This window comes from Clytia hemisphaerica, unplaced genomic scaffold (genome assembly GCF_902728285.1).
Source record: "Clytia hemisphaerica strain Z4C2 unplaced genomic scaffold, Clytia hemisphaerica genome assembly, whole genome shotgun sequence".
Taxonomy (NCBI): Eukaryota; Metazoa; Cnidaria; class Hydrozoa; order Leptothecata; family Clytiidae; genus Clytia; species Clytia hemisphaerica.
Window position 1 is genome coordinate 370,949 of NW_027103353.1, and position 15,855 is coordinate 386,803.

The 15,855-nt window shown below is 35.9% G+C and overlaps 1 protein-coding gene across 3 annotated transcripts in view; it reads right to left on the minus strand.

Annotated features, from left to right (window-relative positions):
* The window catches only part of LOC136820430 (nephrocystin-3-like), a 90,597-nt gene extending 75,596 nt beyond the window's left edge, over window positions 1-15,001 (minus strand). For all 3 annotated transcript variants that reach the window (XM_067076614.1, XM_067076620.1, XM_067076628.1), the window contains exons 1-10: window positions 14,568-15,001; window positions 13,437-13,560; window positions 12,433-12,616; window positions 12,192-12,310; window positions 11,207-11,337; window positions 9,004-9,099; window positions 8,065-8,141; window positions 6,506-6,589; window positions 5,888-5,933; window positions 1,756-1,836 (exon numbers count right to left, since the gene is read on the minus strand). In XM_067076614.1, coding sequence (XP_066932715.1) covers window positions 1,756-1,836; window positions 5,888-5,933; window positions 6,506-6,589; window positions 8,065-8,141; window positions 9,004-9,099; window positions 11,207-11,337; window positions 12,192-12,310; window positions 12,433-12,616; window positions 13,437-13,560; window positions 14,568-14,912 — 1,287 coding nt within the window. In that variant the 5' untranslated portion in view covers window positions 14,913-15,001. The remainder of the gene's footprint in view (window positions 1-1,755; window positions 1,837-5,887; window positions 5,934-6,505; window positions 6,590-8,064; window positions 8,142-9,003; window positions 9,100-11,206; window positions 11,338-12,191; window positions 12,311-12,432; window positions 12,617-13,436; window positions 13,561-14,567) is intronic.
* Window positions 15,002-15,855: the final 854 nt, after the last annotated feature.

The window sequence follows — 15,855 nt, forward strand, 5'->3', positions numbered from 1 at the left end:
TTCAGAATTTATTCCTGCCATTACAAATGGAATCAACTGCTCTGAAAATCTGCGGAGGTTGATGGCCCTTCCACCAAAGCTTGGTGGCTTGGGTATCCCCATTTTTTCTGAAATGGCAAAAGGTGAATATGAGAATTCTAAGAAGTTAACAGGTCACTTGACAGAGAACATCGTCAGTCAGGCAATACCCCTAAACCAGGACCATGACACAAAGGAAATCAAACGCAAAATGAAATCAGCGAAATCCAAGGCCCAGAATGATGCTCTTAGAACACTAAGGGAAGGAATGGATACCACTCAACTAAAACTAAATGAGTTGGCATGTGAAAAAGGAGCATCCAGTTGGCTCACACTCCTCCCTCTCTTTCTGATGAAGGCTATGGCCTCAACAAGAGCTCTTCTGGGATCTGATCAGGATTCGCTATAGCTACCAACTAAAAAGACTTCCATCAACTTGTGAATGTGGTAGCCATTTTGATCTCCAGCATGCTTTGTCCTGCAAAAAAGGGGGTTTTGTGTCATTGCGGCACAATGAGCTCAGGAACATAATCGCACTGATGCTCAAAACGGTGTGTAAAGATGTCTTCACTAAACCACCATTGCAACCTCTGACTGGGAAGGACCTTCACGAAGTGAGCGCAATTGCTGGAGATGAAGCCCGCCTTGATGTTCGTGCTAGAGGCTTCTGGCAAACAGGTCAAATTGCATTCTTTGACATTAAGGGTGTTTAACCCATTAGCAAAACGACATGTTAGCCAGGACCTCAGGAAATGTTTTGAGGCGAATGAACGTGAAAAGAAGAGAGCTTACAATCAACAGGTGCTTGAAATTGAACATGTTTCTTTTACCCCACTAGTTTTCTCGGCCACTGGTGGCATGGGGAGAGAATGCACAAAGTTTATTACACGCTTGGCGGATATGATGGCTAACAAACAGGGGAAGCCCTACGGAGAAGTTGTTACATGGATGAGGAGAAAGATTATGATCGGACTCTGCAGAGCAGAAGGCGTCTGTCTTAGAGGAAGTAGAACTGTTTTTGGTCAGCGAGACCTAAATATTAATGAGGACATTTCAAACAGCGGTTCTGGAAAATATATTCTCAAGTCCTGATATCTTATATAAAACACTAGACTAGTTTCAACCCAAGGTTTCTCGTGGTCCACTTTCAGCAAAGATGGCAGATTATTTTTGCCTCATCTACATTTGTATGGGAGATACAGAGTAGCTCTATCTAATGTTTTATATAAGATATCTGTGTTTCGCTCCACTATTTTCACACTCTAGCTCGTGTCGCACGAAAGTGGAGACCGGCCTTTAGATAGACTGGACTCAACTGTAAAAAAATTCAAGTAATCGAAAATTGAAGTAACAATTTGGAAGAGGCGAGAAAATAATTTGTCAAAAAAAAGGCTTCAATAGTTATGGCTCTTTGAAGTACTACCGGTATTATGACCCCACTACTACGAGTATTAGCCTATTTCGTAAGATTCGTCGATCTATAACATGCCATGTTTTATTTAATCTAAAGTGGAAAAATGCACACATCTGTGCACATTTCCCTTCAGGAAAGACGTTGTCATCATTCAATTGACTTGGGGAATTCAAGAGCTCTTTTCCATTGTTTTTGCTTTTGTAAAATTTAATTCGTAAATGAGTGCCCAACCAGCAGAAAAAAGTTGATTTTTGCAATGACTTAGAAAAATATCATGTAAAAACACGAATCCTATGAAAAAGGCGGGAAAAAAAAACACTCACCAACTTGCAGACATTAGCCATTCTTTCGTAACAAGAAGAAATCAAATTTTCTGTTTGTCCTTCACTGTGTATAAAATGGACCTTTAAAATAATAGTAGACCAGTTGAAATTAAGAATATTATACTTTATAATAAAGAAAATTGGCAGCCCACTCTAAGCTCTACTTTAGGCGTACAAACTTTCGCGAGCAGAAACTTTCGCGAGGACGAAAAATCGCGAAATTCACGACATTTACTTTCGCGAATTTAACGGAAAAATATTTTTCGCGAGCATAAACCTTCGCGAATCAAGACGTAAAATTGAGAATTTTCACATGAAAAAATGGCTTAGTGGGGCAAATACTTCCTGGATTGGCTTGAAATATTTGTCTTTTGACCTATAAGTATTTTAGCAGGCTAAAAAGGGCCAAAAAAGTTACATTTTATTCAAAGTTTGAAGTTTTACAGATTTTCTATTTTGTCAAGAATTTTTCGCGAGTATAAACTTTCGCGAATGGCCCTTCCTAGAATTTTTAAAGACATTTACTTTCGCGAAAAGGGCCAAAATTCGCGAAAATCGCGAAAGTTTCTGCTCGCGAAAGTTTCTACGCCTAAAGTAGTTTAGACTGCCCACTTTTTGCCCTGCCTATTCTAATTGTTTGAGTAGGCATAAAATGGGCTGTCTAAAATCAATAGCGAGATTATGCATCGGAGGTATTCTACGGCTACGGTTGCGGGGCTGCCTGTACGGGTCGTCAACAAAGGCGACATGTCGTTGTCTACTTTGCTCTGTACGGGAAAAACACCAAAACACCGTATAAGCAAAGTCGTCATAATGCCGTACGTCAAATATCGAACTTGCTTTCACCCGCCATTACTTGCCTTACTCGCCATTTCCCTCGCCACTTTATCCGTAGCCGTAGAGAATTCTACATACATAATCTCGCTAATGCATCGCCCTCTTTTGACGTCAATGCAATGACTTCTTTCAATCTTTTCCAAGCAAATGTTTTAACTACCAACTCTGTGCCTTCTTTCTGACTACTCAGACAATTAGAATAGACAGGGGAGAAAGTCGGTCGTCTAATCTAGAGCTAATTAATGCTGACTTAAGAAAGAAATTTGTCAAAATTTGTGCCGGCGTGGGTGGATTCAAAATACTTTCTTTTGTTTGAAAAATGTTGTGTAGGAGAATGCGTTAAAGCCATTGACCTTTTACATAGTTATAATGTATGTTGATTCAGCAGATTGAAATAAATAGAATCTTTTGTAATGAATAAAGAAAAAAGTGGAGCAAGATTTTTTTCTTCCTTTTATTTACTAATTTGAAAGGACTCTTTTATTAAAATTTTGCTGACATCAGTGTCAGACGAGTCGGGTGTATATAACGAGTATAATTCCTTTAAGGTGATGGTGATGAAAGACCTTGAAGCCCTCCCAGCTGACACACAACGTTCTTCCAACATTTATCTAATGTTCCCAACGTCCATATAACCTAAATAGAATCTTTGCAGGAAATACGTCAAATGATATCTTATATACATTTGTACGCCTGTTATATACAGTTAATTAAGGAGCGATGGCCAAGAGACGCGGCTAAATCCTATCGCGCGAAATTGGTGTTGCGATTTTTGTCATCTCAGAGAAGAAGTCATTGCATTGTTTTTTCGCGAGCGTTCTATTTTGTACCAATCAAATTGCGTCACACATTCGAAAGATTCGAAAATGTTGCAATCAAAATCAAAACAAAAAGTTTCATTTGAGACTTTGGCTTTTCAAAAAATAAAACCTTATCGTGCTTTAATTATTACTCTCATTCTTAAAAATAAAACTTGAGAATGAAGGAAAGTTGTAAAATTAATTAAATTGAGATTCGATTGAAAGAGGTATGTATCTATAGAAATGGAATGCTTTGTTTGCTTCAGTTTTCACAGTAGACTTTCTTGCCTTCGAAGGCAGCCTTTATTTATCTAAAATTTATTCTTATCAAATGGTGATTCAATTTTGGATATCAAAAACTCCCAAGGATGACCAGTAAGTTTTTATTTAATTTGGAGATGAAAAATGGCAAGAAAGAATGAGTAGATAGCTAGAAACAACTGTCGGCCATTTGTGCGAAAAAGGGATTTTTCTTTCGAAGTTCTTCATCCAGTAAGACTAAGAATATTTGAAAATTAGGCTGCTAGTTTGAAAATCAAACCCAGCTCGATGTTTAATTTACTTTTGTTGATCAATGTAAAATATGTTTTGGATTTTTAAATGCTTTGAACTTTTTATAAAATTAAAAACTAACTACTCATGCCAAAATTTCCTATGTTCTTTACGTCAAAATCTAGATTTTAGAAAAGGTTTTATTATGCCATCTCTTCTTGTTCGAAAATCACCACATTTTTCAAAAGGAAACCCCATAACATTATACATATTTGGAAAGCCCTTTGATTATACTTTTCGAATGTTTTGACCTCCAAATTTTTTGCTTTTGTTAAATGCGGGTTTTCCCTGACATGTAAACAAACATTAGGGGAATTCAAGGAAAAATGTCTCTGTTTTTCAAAGTGAAAAATCACCACATCGCAGACCTGAAACTTTGTATTTGTTATACATTTTTGGAAAGGTCTAAGATAGCATTTCAAAGAAAGATTGACCTTAGCAAGATAAAGAAATGCCCACGATTTTCTACGAACCCTGAAACACAGGAGGATTTAAGAACTTTGTTCGAAAAAGCACTGAAGTTCAACGGCTGACAAAATGAGAAATCCTTGGAGTAAAGAGCTCAAAAAAAGAGTAAATGATAGACGAAGTATTTTACTTTTCAAAAATATATACTTCTTTCATCAAAGAAGTATGAAAAATGAATAAATAAGCGTTGTTACTTAGGAAAAATCACAAATTATTTTTCTTGTCTTCTTTTTGACATATTTTCGAACGTTTACCCCCGTCTTTTCTGACGTTCGATTCTTTGACGTCAAAACATGGAAACCCCATTTGTCGCGATATCCTAACGGGAAGACCTAAAATATTTTTCGAAAATTCTGTCCCAAACTCGGTTCTAACCACCAAAATAATGTAACTGGTTCCGTAAATTGAGTGAATTTATAAAGTGACATATATAAAGGATATACAGACCTCACGGGTTAGGTTAACTGTTATGATTGCAATTCTTCGAAAAGGACCCTACCCACGAAAACCGCCAGGGAGGGATCACCACCGGCCGGGTGTGGGGGTTACTCGTTTGTTCCAGGAACATACTCCTAATTCCTAAGGCTGCGACTGTGGCGCTAGGGTGGCACTTAGTGGTTTTTATGGCCAAGTGTTCAAGTCTTAAAAATGAATAACGATTGAGGAGGTTCCAAAATCAATATTGATTATGCAACTTTTTATCCCTTCATTGATAATTAGCGTGTTTATATATCAGAGGATCTCGAGGGCAACAGTAAGTAAAGTCGACGCAAAACGATAGTAACATTGTTGTACATTTAGACACATTGAACTTTATGTAGACCATGTAGGCAGTTTCTTGATCCCGGCCAACCAAAATTTAGATCGTTCTTTTTTTAAAGTCTCTAAAGTGGTACGCTAATGTAAGGGCAATCCATATCACGTACGCATGTAAGGGCAAGAGGGGGTTTAGAAATGTATATTGTTTGAATGACGGCACTTCTATTGTTCTCTGCGTATAAGGAGAGATGGGGTGTAAAATGTTCGTGTGCGTAAGCTGATTTTAAATGACTTTTGACTGACATTTCTTTTTTTGGACCACCCGGTATATCGCCTTTGCTCACCTAAACAGACGACGGTTTTTTGGTGTTTTTATCGTCGTCGAGCAAAGTGGATGGCGATTTTGGGGACCTGTCAAATTTTGCTTTATACCGTCCTCTTCGATTAATCTCGGCTACATAACCATAGATTTATAAATAGATGGCGTGCTTTAAGCCCTTCCAAGCAAAAAAAAAGTGAATATTGCAAAAAATATTGCTGCTATTGTTTTCGAAAACCCGCGAAGCTTCTGATTGGTCAAGTGCTGAAATTCTATTGTAATGTCACGTGACTTAGGTAGGATTTCCTACCTAACCTCGGCACACTTTTCAGCAAAAGAACTCTATCTAACCCTTTGGGCTTTATAAATTTATGACATAAACTCGCTATTGACGTACCTGAGAGGCTGCATGTAAGTCTTTCTCGATTAACGTCGTCACCTCCCTAAAAAATATATAAAGGATTAGTTTATTAGATTGTTTACAAATTGTTTGATATGTCAATCCTGTCTTAAAAGTCCGGTCTCCACTTTCACACGAAATGGGCGACAGTTTTTTTCTTAACCTTTTTTTGCCTGAAGAAAAAATCACGCCATACAAAAAAAGTTTTAACATTTTTTCATCACCAAAGATTTGGTATTATGTAATATTTAAAAATATATAATAGACAACTATATAGCTATTAACAAATAGTACTTTTCGTTTTTGTTTTTATTGAAAATGAATTTTAATCTTACAAGGCTTAATTTGTTTAATTTATGCAATAATCGAGCCGTGCGCATTGTTCGGCGACCAAAAAAAGCTAAGTGGACCAGCTTAACAAATAGTACTTTTCGTTTTTGTTTTTCTTGAAAATAAATATTAATCTTACAGAACTACTTCCACAGAATAAGAAACAAAAAATCCCGGAGCAGAACCTCGCATCAATCGGTGACTGAAAATGAGGGAGAAAATCTGGAAGATAAATCAAAAATCTGGAGTGAAACCTAGCTAAACCTAAAGTAAAAGAGGGCTTACGTAGAAAGCTGGTTGACACTACAGATGAAACAAATCTTATTGGTGGATAAAGCTTCAGTTATCGTTGACAAGCTGACTGCAAAGCTGAAATAAATCAAAGAAAAAAGGGTAGTCTTTGCAATTCATGATATTCATGATATGCACCATTGAAATGTCTTCTATTCCACCCGACAGCTGATTAGTTGAAAGTGACATTTTGACTGATTTTACGTCACTTGCAACCAATCAGCTGTTGAGTCAATGATTTAATGTCAGAAGACATTGCAGTTGTTCATATCATGAATAATAAAGAGTTGACACAATTTCAAACTCATGGTGCTCAGGCAACAATCATCAGTGAAAAAGTGAGTTTGAAACTTAGATATTGTGTCAACAAATCTTCTTCTTTTTTTCTTTTTCTTTTCTGTTTTATTTTAATAAATTCAGATTTTTATTTTCAGATTTTAGGAACACAAGAGTTCTTATATTCACGTATTTTCTTTTTAACTGTATATTTAATTTGAAAATTTTTATCCTGTAAATTTGTATATATAATAAGGACGAAATGCATATGCTGCTCTGCCACCCAAATCTCCTGAGTGAATATAGTTGGACAGAAATTCTTATTTCTTCACATATATAGTAGGCTTATTTCACCAGTCAACTGTGGTTCTGGATAATAAAGGAAACTTGAAAAAAAAAAGATATTGTGTCAACTCTTTATTATAGTAACACTCTATTTACTCTATTTATCGAGCACTCTACGAGCAGAAGATAAACACCCTCTACTACAATTCATGACATGCACCATTGCAATGTCTTCTCTCTGATGTCTTCCGTGATGCAATAGCGAGTTTATGTATGTGTGTTTTTCAGCGACGGAGACGGTAAGGTTCTAATTTGAGTAGATCCTGACCAGCTGAGGACGACGGTAAATCAGCACTTTTACCGTCCTCGATTTTGCGGGGCGGAATTGCGGGTTTTTCCAAATCGCTTCAGTCACTCTACCGTCCTCAAAAGTGCAAATACATAAACTCGGTAATACGGACGCAACAGCTGGTTGATTGTAAGTGACGTGAAATCAGTCCGTACGTCATTTGCAACCAATTAGCTGTTGGGTCCATGATGTAATGTCAGAAGACATTGCAATGGTGTATATCATGAATAGACAGCTCTAGCCCTAAGACCTTATTACCTATGTGGCCACAAACGGCCAGATTTCGAAAAAATGCCGCGTTAAAACAAAAGAAAGCATATTCAATCCACTTTCCAAAAGTTGCACAAATTTAAAGGTTTCACTTTATATTTTACCTTATATAAAATGTTTAAAGATTCCTCTTCAACCTTTTGTCAAACTTTAATAACTACCTTATTACATGAATATTACTTGGCAAGTATTCAACGGCCTTGAAATTAACACGCCAAAAATTAACACGAATTTTATTTGCTTTTTCAAGGACACCATGGCTGGTTTTAATTAAGGGGTTTTGATCAACACGGTATTTTTAATACGGTGTTAATATTAATAAAATGACTAGTAATATTCGTGTAATAAGGGCGTACTTAAAAGATTTCCTTACTATGAGGTGGCTTCGTCAACAATTGCAATAACGACATTGGATTTTGAGAAATGATGTTGTTGTGTCAACTCTTCCGTCTGTAAAAGAGGAGAACGAATTGGTAGGTTTGAGGGATAACAGGTATGTCTGAGCAAAAGATCGAAATGGATCTTTAGATAGATAAAATGAATTTGCTTGAGCACGCAGCAAACCAACAGATCCAGTTCGTTTTTGGAGAAAATAACCAATAGACTAATTCAAAATATTTTTTTTTTTTCAAATTTGGAGGTTTTTTTCATCTTTTATTTTAGTCAAATCGGGTTTTATAAACTATGATAGGATTTTAGAATATATTTCATTGTTTTGGTGTTCTTTTAATAAATTTTGAAAACGAAAGTGAAAAATTCCAAGATGGCGATAGCCTCTCCCCTAATCTACTTGACTGGAATCCAGTTACACCAAAATTATCAAAATGCAAAGTTCAGTTAGAACATGTTAGAAGTGGAGTATTCGTTTAACGAAAGAAAAAGGCTTTCCTTACCGAGTGACAGAGGATTTGACCAAAAATGAAAGACAAATAATCAAAGAATGGTGTAAAAGGAAGCCGAAAAAATGAATGCTGAAATCAAGGGATACAACACAAAATGGAAAGTCCGGGGGAGCCCGCGAAAAAAACTCTATTTCAAAAAGATCATTGTAAAAAGTACGAGCGGTTCATAGAGGCCCATGTGTCTCCACAAACCTGTGATGCTGTTTTATTTCATTTTTTATATGATATGCAACACTGGGAGAGTCTTCTGAATTTTTTAAATGTTTTAAATGTTCCACCCAATACGTCACATAAACACTCGAAAAAGTGACGTATTGGTTGGGAAAAAATAGAAAAATTGCATAAAGTGGTGCACATCATGTATAATCTAAAATATTACAGATAGACAGACAGACAGACAGACAACTGACCTTGTCGAGTTTCGTTGGGGGAAGGGTTAGAAAATATGTTAACGTCAGCAGTTTTCCTTCAGGTTCCAACTGTAGTTGTAGACGTTCACATTGATTCTAAAAGTGGAAGAAAGAAAAGATTTAAGAAATGATGAGCTGAACTATCGATTATTATCATTATCAAAGTCAATCTATACAATTATATATCAAGTCGTTTGTGGATCTGAAAATCAGGTGTAGACAATAGACCTTATCGAAGTTTTTGATTTTTCTAAAAAAGCGATGCATTGTGGGATTGTTTCGAGTGTATTACAATAGAAATCTATTGGGAATTCCTCGCGGGAATTCTATTGTAATACACTCAAAACAATCCTACAATGCATCGCTTTTTTAGAAAAATCAAAAACTTCGATAAGGTCTATTCGCTGTGACTTGTTTTACATACATTACATAGTGTTTTTCCATGAATGTGTTTTATTTCCTCCTAAACATATTTTCAGAGAACTCTGTCTGTCCACAAGCAAGAAAAAAGCCAAACCTTGAAAACTAGAGATCTAACTCTATTCAAACACCCATGTGTCACAGACCCACTGGGACCCCAGCTCCACTGAAAAACTTTGCAAAATTTTCGTCCCCGTCGGGAAAATACCCTGGAATTTCAGACCCACTGGGAAAACGACTTTGATTTTATCCCCATTCGAAATTCAATGTTTAAAAATTGTACTCCAAAACCATCCCCACTGGATTTTTTAACCTTGGAACAATAGAATTTCTATCCCCATCTGGAATTCAATAGGAATGTTTATCCCCACAGAGGCGAAAATAAAAAAAAGTAGTGTTTCCGGAATGCGGGTCAAGGGAAAAAGCTCTCATGCGGTTGGCCGGAAAAAAACTTTTTTTGCTATTTTTAATAACTTAAGATCATTGAAATAGAACTTTAAAGATAACTTTTATGTACAAACAGTATGAAGTAAGCCCTAAATAAAGCCCTTTAACGAGGTCTGCGGCCGGGTCAGAAAATAATTTCTTTTCACCCGGCCGGTTTCCGGAAACACTACATTTTTTATTTTCGCCTGAGGAAAAAAGATCCAGTAGGGCTGTGAGACAGGGGTGTATTTAATGATAAGAAATCTTTAATATATTTCAACAGAATCCTTGTGAGAACAACAAGACGGGTCTCCGTCTACCAGACAAAAAAAAAATTGCAAACTCTGTAAGTAAAAGTACAAACTCTGTACTAAAAATATTAAGAGGCTTTCCAGCTTCCACCAAAGTTATATACCTTAAGGAAAGCAAACGTTTGAGTCTGTAGAAGTGATCAAATTTTACACAAACCGAACGTTTGCTTCCATAATGGTGGAAGTTAGTCAACTTGAAAAACCTCTCTATTTGAGCTAGCGAGTACCTCACCAAAAACCAACATTTATTATTCCGTTTCTCGGTGAGTTAAGGCTGGTCTCCACTTTCACGCAAAAGTGAGCGAAAACTTTTTTTCTCTACCGTTTTTGCCTGCAGAAAAGATTACGTCATTAAAAAGTTTCGTGCGAACAATAAAAGTTCAAGGAAGTTCAACTTTTTTCAACCGCTACATCAATTTCGACCAATGATATTGCTTCTTTTTCCAACCGACCTTACAACCGACCTTACAAAAACGTTAGAAAGTTTTAGTTTTTATTGCATATTTGTTTTATTTTCTTTTTCTTAGTAAGTAATGAGTTCTATTTCAATTGTTTTAGAAGAAATTAATTATGATGTAAAAGCTTTCGCTCATTTCGCACGAAAGTGGAGACCGGCTTTCAAATATTCTGACGTCAATTCCATTTTTCCTTAATACAAGAAACTTAAAGTGACGTCAAAAAATCGAATGTTTGGTGCCCGTTACTTCGCGGATGACAATATTTTCACGATTTTGTGCCTTTTACTGCCAAATCATGCATGTTGGTTGTTGAAATACGCATTATTAGCGCTTCTTTGATGACAGTTAAGATTTTAAAAGTAGTTTATTTGTTATTTTTAAGCTTTGCTTAAAAAATCTCTCGCGGATAAGGCCTTTCCAAATTATTGGGACTTAATTTCTCGGATGACACCGAATCCGCGAAATTTTATCCAAATAAAGTACCTTATCGGCCAAAACTTAGTCGGCCCTAAATGACTAAATTTTGGGCCGACTAAAATTTGGGCCGACTAAAAACTTTGCCGGTAAGGTAGCTAAAATTGTACAAACCATAAATGCATCAGCGATGGATTTAGTTTCTGTAGTGGACGTGACGAAGACAGAATACACGTTAGTGAGTGGAATCCCATATCCTGCTTCTTGCGTTGACTGTAACACCGCTTTGAAGGTTTGCGAAACCTCTAAAATAAAATGAAAAGAAAAGATTTTTCAAGAATTGGAAGTTATTCGAAAGAACTTATAGTGAGTGAATCACTTAGTGAGCAGATATTGATAATCTTAAGTCTACTCTAGGGTACCTGATAATATTTTACGAATTGAAACCACCATTTATCCATTGACTACAAAGCCCGAAGGGCTAGACTCGAGACTCGAGACTCCAGGATGGGAAATGAAGCCACTTAATTCCCATCCAGAACACCCGTGCGTGGTTTTTACACAAACGCCATCGGTTGAAAGTAAAATCTATCGCTAAGTAAGTAAGTATTCTTACATCATCTGGTGGCTGTCGGCGGAGCCGGGAGTGAGGGAGTCTATCCCCTTTCCTATTTGCGCTAGACCTGGGAGATCATAAAAGTATATCTATCGCTAGATTTTAAAAAAAGCAGTCCTCAAAAACAGAGAAACCGCTGGATACAATCCATACGCGTTCTAGGCGCGTTCTGGATTGGAAATAAGTGGCTTCACTTTTTCTTGCCTGGAAAAGGTTAGAGATTCTACTCTAGCCCTTCCGCTTTTAAACTCAATGCATTTGTCATTCAGTTTTTCATTTTCATTTTTGCTCAAACTGCCAAATCTCAAATCTATGTATTATATTTTATGCAAAGGGTAAGTGGAGTAATGCAGGGTTCCTCTCGGACCTAGATCGAAGGATGGTGATGGTAATGCAGGGGCGAAGGCGCCCCCCCCCCTCTTTACTATAGGTAGCTATCCGCCTCCGACTGCGGTTGCAGAAAGACTTACTTACTATTTGAAAACTTTGTTGAAACTGGTTCGATGGAGAACTTTGACAGGGATCAGAGAAACTGAAGTGTACCTTTTGATTTCTTTGAGTTTTGAGCCAATTGTTTGAGTTTATTCTCTTCCAATTGCTGGCCGGCTAAACTTTCAACACCGACTCCTGATTGGCCCTCCAATAACCAATCATTGACCAGCCTGATAATAAATAAAGATTATGTCGGTGGTATTCTTTCAGCTAGTTTATAATCTACACTCTTGTTTTATAAGAACAATGAGGCTCAAAAACGCTCAAAAACGCCAACGCTAAGCATTTATACCTAGTATGGCGGAAATCGCCAGACTCCATGAGAGCGTCATTAATGATGGATTCCTCGTTGCCATGATCACGCCTTGTTGGTAATGATTGGTTTTGCAAAGCATGGATTTGCTTGTACAAATCACGAATTTCGTTCTCTTTGGCTTCTCTGTATGTTTTGAACTGCCGTTGAGACTTCTCTTTTTCTATTAGGAAAAATCATTGGAAAATAACAAAGATGAATTAATGATTTTCAGCAGCAGAGTTCTTCGTTAGGCGCGGCCAATTTAAGTTGTTGTTTTACGGGCCAAGCTATATCCAAAAATAGAGGGTCGGTTGGCGAAAAAATAAAAGTAGAATTTCACCTACGAAATCTCCTAGAAAGGCAGCAAAAACTACTATGCATTGACAAAAAGGTCGAATTTATGGATGAAATGAAAAAATGAACATAAAACTCTCAAAAGCATGGAAAAACTATCAAAATTTTGAAAATTTGCCAGACTGTAAAGCAATGCAAATAAAAATGTACTAACAAAATCAATTTTATTTTTATTTCGATAATTTCTGGATCGCTAAGGCCCGTAAAACAATTGATCAAATTAGTCTCGCCTTATAATAAAAAACAGAAAAAATAATGGGAAATCATAAACAAATCTAACTTTGACTGTAGGGACCTTGAAGACAATGACAGTCGAACCTGTAAACATATATACCATCTTTTATAACACAATGTTTGAATTTTCTGAATTTACTTGTTGATTTTAAGAAACAACTTGCTTGGAAAGGTGTGTATTTTACAGACCAGGATAGTGAAAAGTTGGAAGCTAATTTTCGAACGAATTCACAATCTTTAATAAAATACAAAATTGTATTTTTCTAAAAAATTCGAAAAAAATGTCCTTAACTTGTTCTTAATATTTTGGCCACCAATAAAGCCTTTGTGTTCTTAATATATAGTCTGTTCTTAATATATAGTTTGTTCTTATAAAAAATGTGTAAGTGAGAGAAAGAGTTTAAGGCACTTACCAAGTTCAAAATTATTAGCTCTTTCAACTGCATCTTTTTCCGTAGCTAACGCACGATCTTTATCAGCTCTCAGCTTCCGAAGGGCTGAATTTAATGTTTTATTCTCTGTTTTCAACCGTTGAACCTGAACAAATCATAAGGATATACTTTATAAGAATACTCATGATGAAATTGGCCAAAAAAATAAGAATATGCTATAGATAATAAGAATTAGCTACTAAACCTAAAAAATGCCATTTCAGAGCATATTTAACTGTAAATTACCAATTATCGCCCACCTATGCAGTTTTATGCTTTGGACGTATGTACTACATATTTAATCTAGTTTGAATTTTAACTCTAACCTAAGAATGATGTAAGAATATTTTAGGATTTTTCCCAAAAAAGTAAAAATACCCGTGATGAAATAAAAGAGTGTATGAAATGTACAGAAAATTTGATTATTATAATATTTGATATGATAATAATGATTGATATAATATAAAAAGAAAACAAAAAGTTAATATTTTTTCATTTTTCATTTCCACTTTCAATTTTCAGAAATTTTTTCTTATTTTCTACAAAATATTTTTCATTAAGTGTTTTTAAATTGTCTTTTCAACGGTATAATATGTATTATTGTAAATTGAACAATGAAAAATAATAGTTAGTGCACTTTTAATACATAGAAAATTTAGTAGCAGCTTTTTTCCACTGCAGTCAGCTGTATTAGATTTTTGGAACTAGTTGAAAGTCTATTTAACACTGATTGGGCTCTTCCAGAAAATGTTCCTAGATTGGGGGAGGGTGGAGGATATAGTCTCCGGGTGGTAGTGAAAAATCTACAAAATTTGCCTTGTCCGGGGTGTCAACTTGCTCTATTTGGGAGTAATTTTGCTCTGTTTGAAGGGTTATTTTGAATGTCCGGGGGGTCAACTGATGCTTGTCTGGGGGGTTAGACCTGCTGTCCGGGGGAGTAAATTTCTGAAAAATGTTATATCTTCCACAACCCCCCCCCCCCCATATTCAATTTAAAGTTAAAAAATATTCAATTATTTCAATTAAAGTTTTAAACGCAATCAGGAAAAGCTTTTATTGGTGAAAAGAGGTGGTTAAAACACTTTGAACCATCAAGAAATAAAACCAGTATACCTCACTATTCAGAGCTTGATGTTCTTCCAAATTCCTATCCGTAATTCGTAGAATCTCTTCCTTCAAATTTGCATTTTCAACACGCAGCTGTTCAAGTGGATTTGAAGGTATATTCTGAGTATTACTTTGTGGCTGCAAACTTGACGTCTTCCGTATGAAACTTCTTTTGGAAAATGTAAACAAAGATATTGACTTGGATTTATGTTTTGATGTTTTGTCAGGAACACGAATTTCCTCAAGATTATTAACCGAATCCAAGTGTTCCACAGGATCTATTTCGGTTAAGTTTGATATACGATTTGTGTTGTGTCTGGATGAATTTCCTTTAGTGAGAATATTACCCATGGTTTATTTTGTATACTTCTTGATAGCTTCGTGACCATCTGAAAGTATTTCCTTGGGTATTACAATAGTACCATATCTTATATTTATCTATTGAATAAAATTTAAAAGTTGTCTTTCAATAATTCAGCACATAACTTAAAGTTACGTGCTTCTGCACTTAAAGTTCAAATGTACAAGAGAAATGATCTCTATTGAATAATAGAAAATTTATCAAACAGGGGGGAAGTGTACTAAAAGATTGTATGTATGTTAATTATATGGTTGATTACATTTAGCTTAGATTTGTAAAGGACGAGCGGGGCGATAAATCCGTAATAGCCCCGCTGCGTTCGGGCTATTTTGAAATGTTTTCAATGAACCTCGGGGTTATTAATCCCAAATCACCCTCTAAACCATGTTATTACTAGTACGTATAATATAAACTTCGTAACAAATTTTTAAATTTCATATTCACCACCCTTAAAGTATACTACACTACCTGGAAAATTTTTCAAAACCACCAACCCCCCCCCCTAATTCTTACCCGTTAACACCCAGCAGATAAATGTTTTATGTATCCCACGCCCCACTTTTAAACTACATACTACCCAGAAAGTGCTAAATTTAACTATAATCAAAATGATTTGAATCTAATGTTCTTGCAAACTTTGTTCAATATTTTAATTTTTTATCATTTATTCAGGGGGGTGGTACCAAGTTGTGGTACTGGACCAGTGCCGAAAAGTTGTACTTTTTTGTTTTTTGAAATTTATCTGAGACCACCACGACTTAGTACCCTGGTACTAAGTTGAATTTACATCTTAAAATAGGTATACCACCCTTTTTTCTTCGTAATGGTACTTTCTGGTAAACCTCCTTTAAATTTTCTAAAAAACTTTACAACACCACTCTGTACCACACCACTCAGCACCACTCTGTACCACTCTCAATAACAATATCTCAG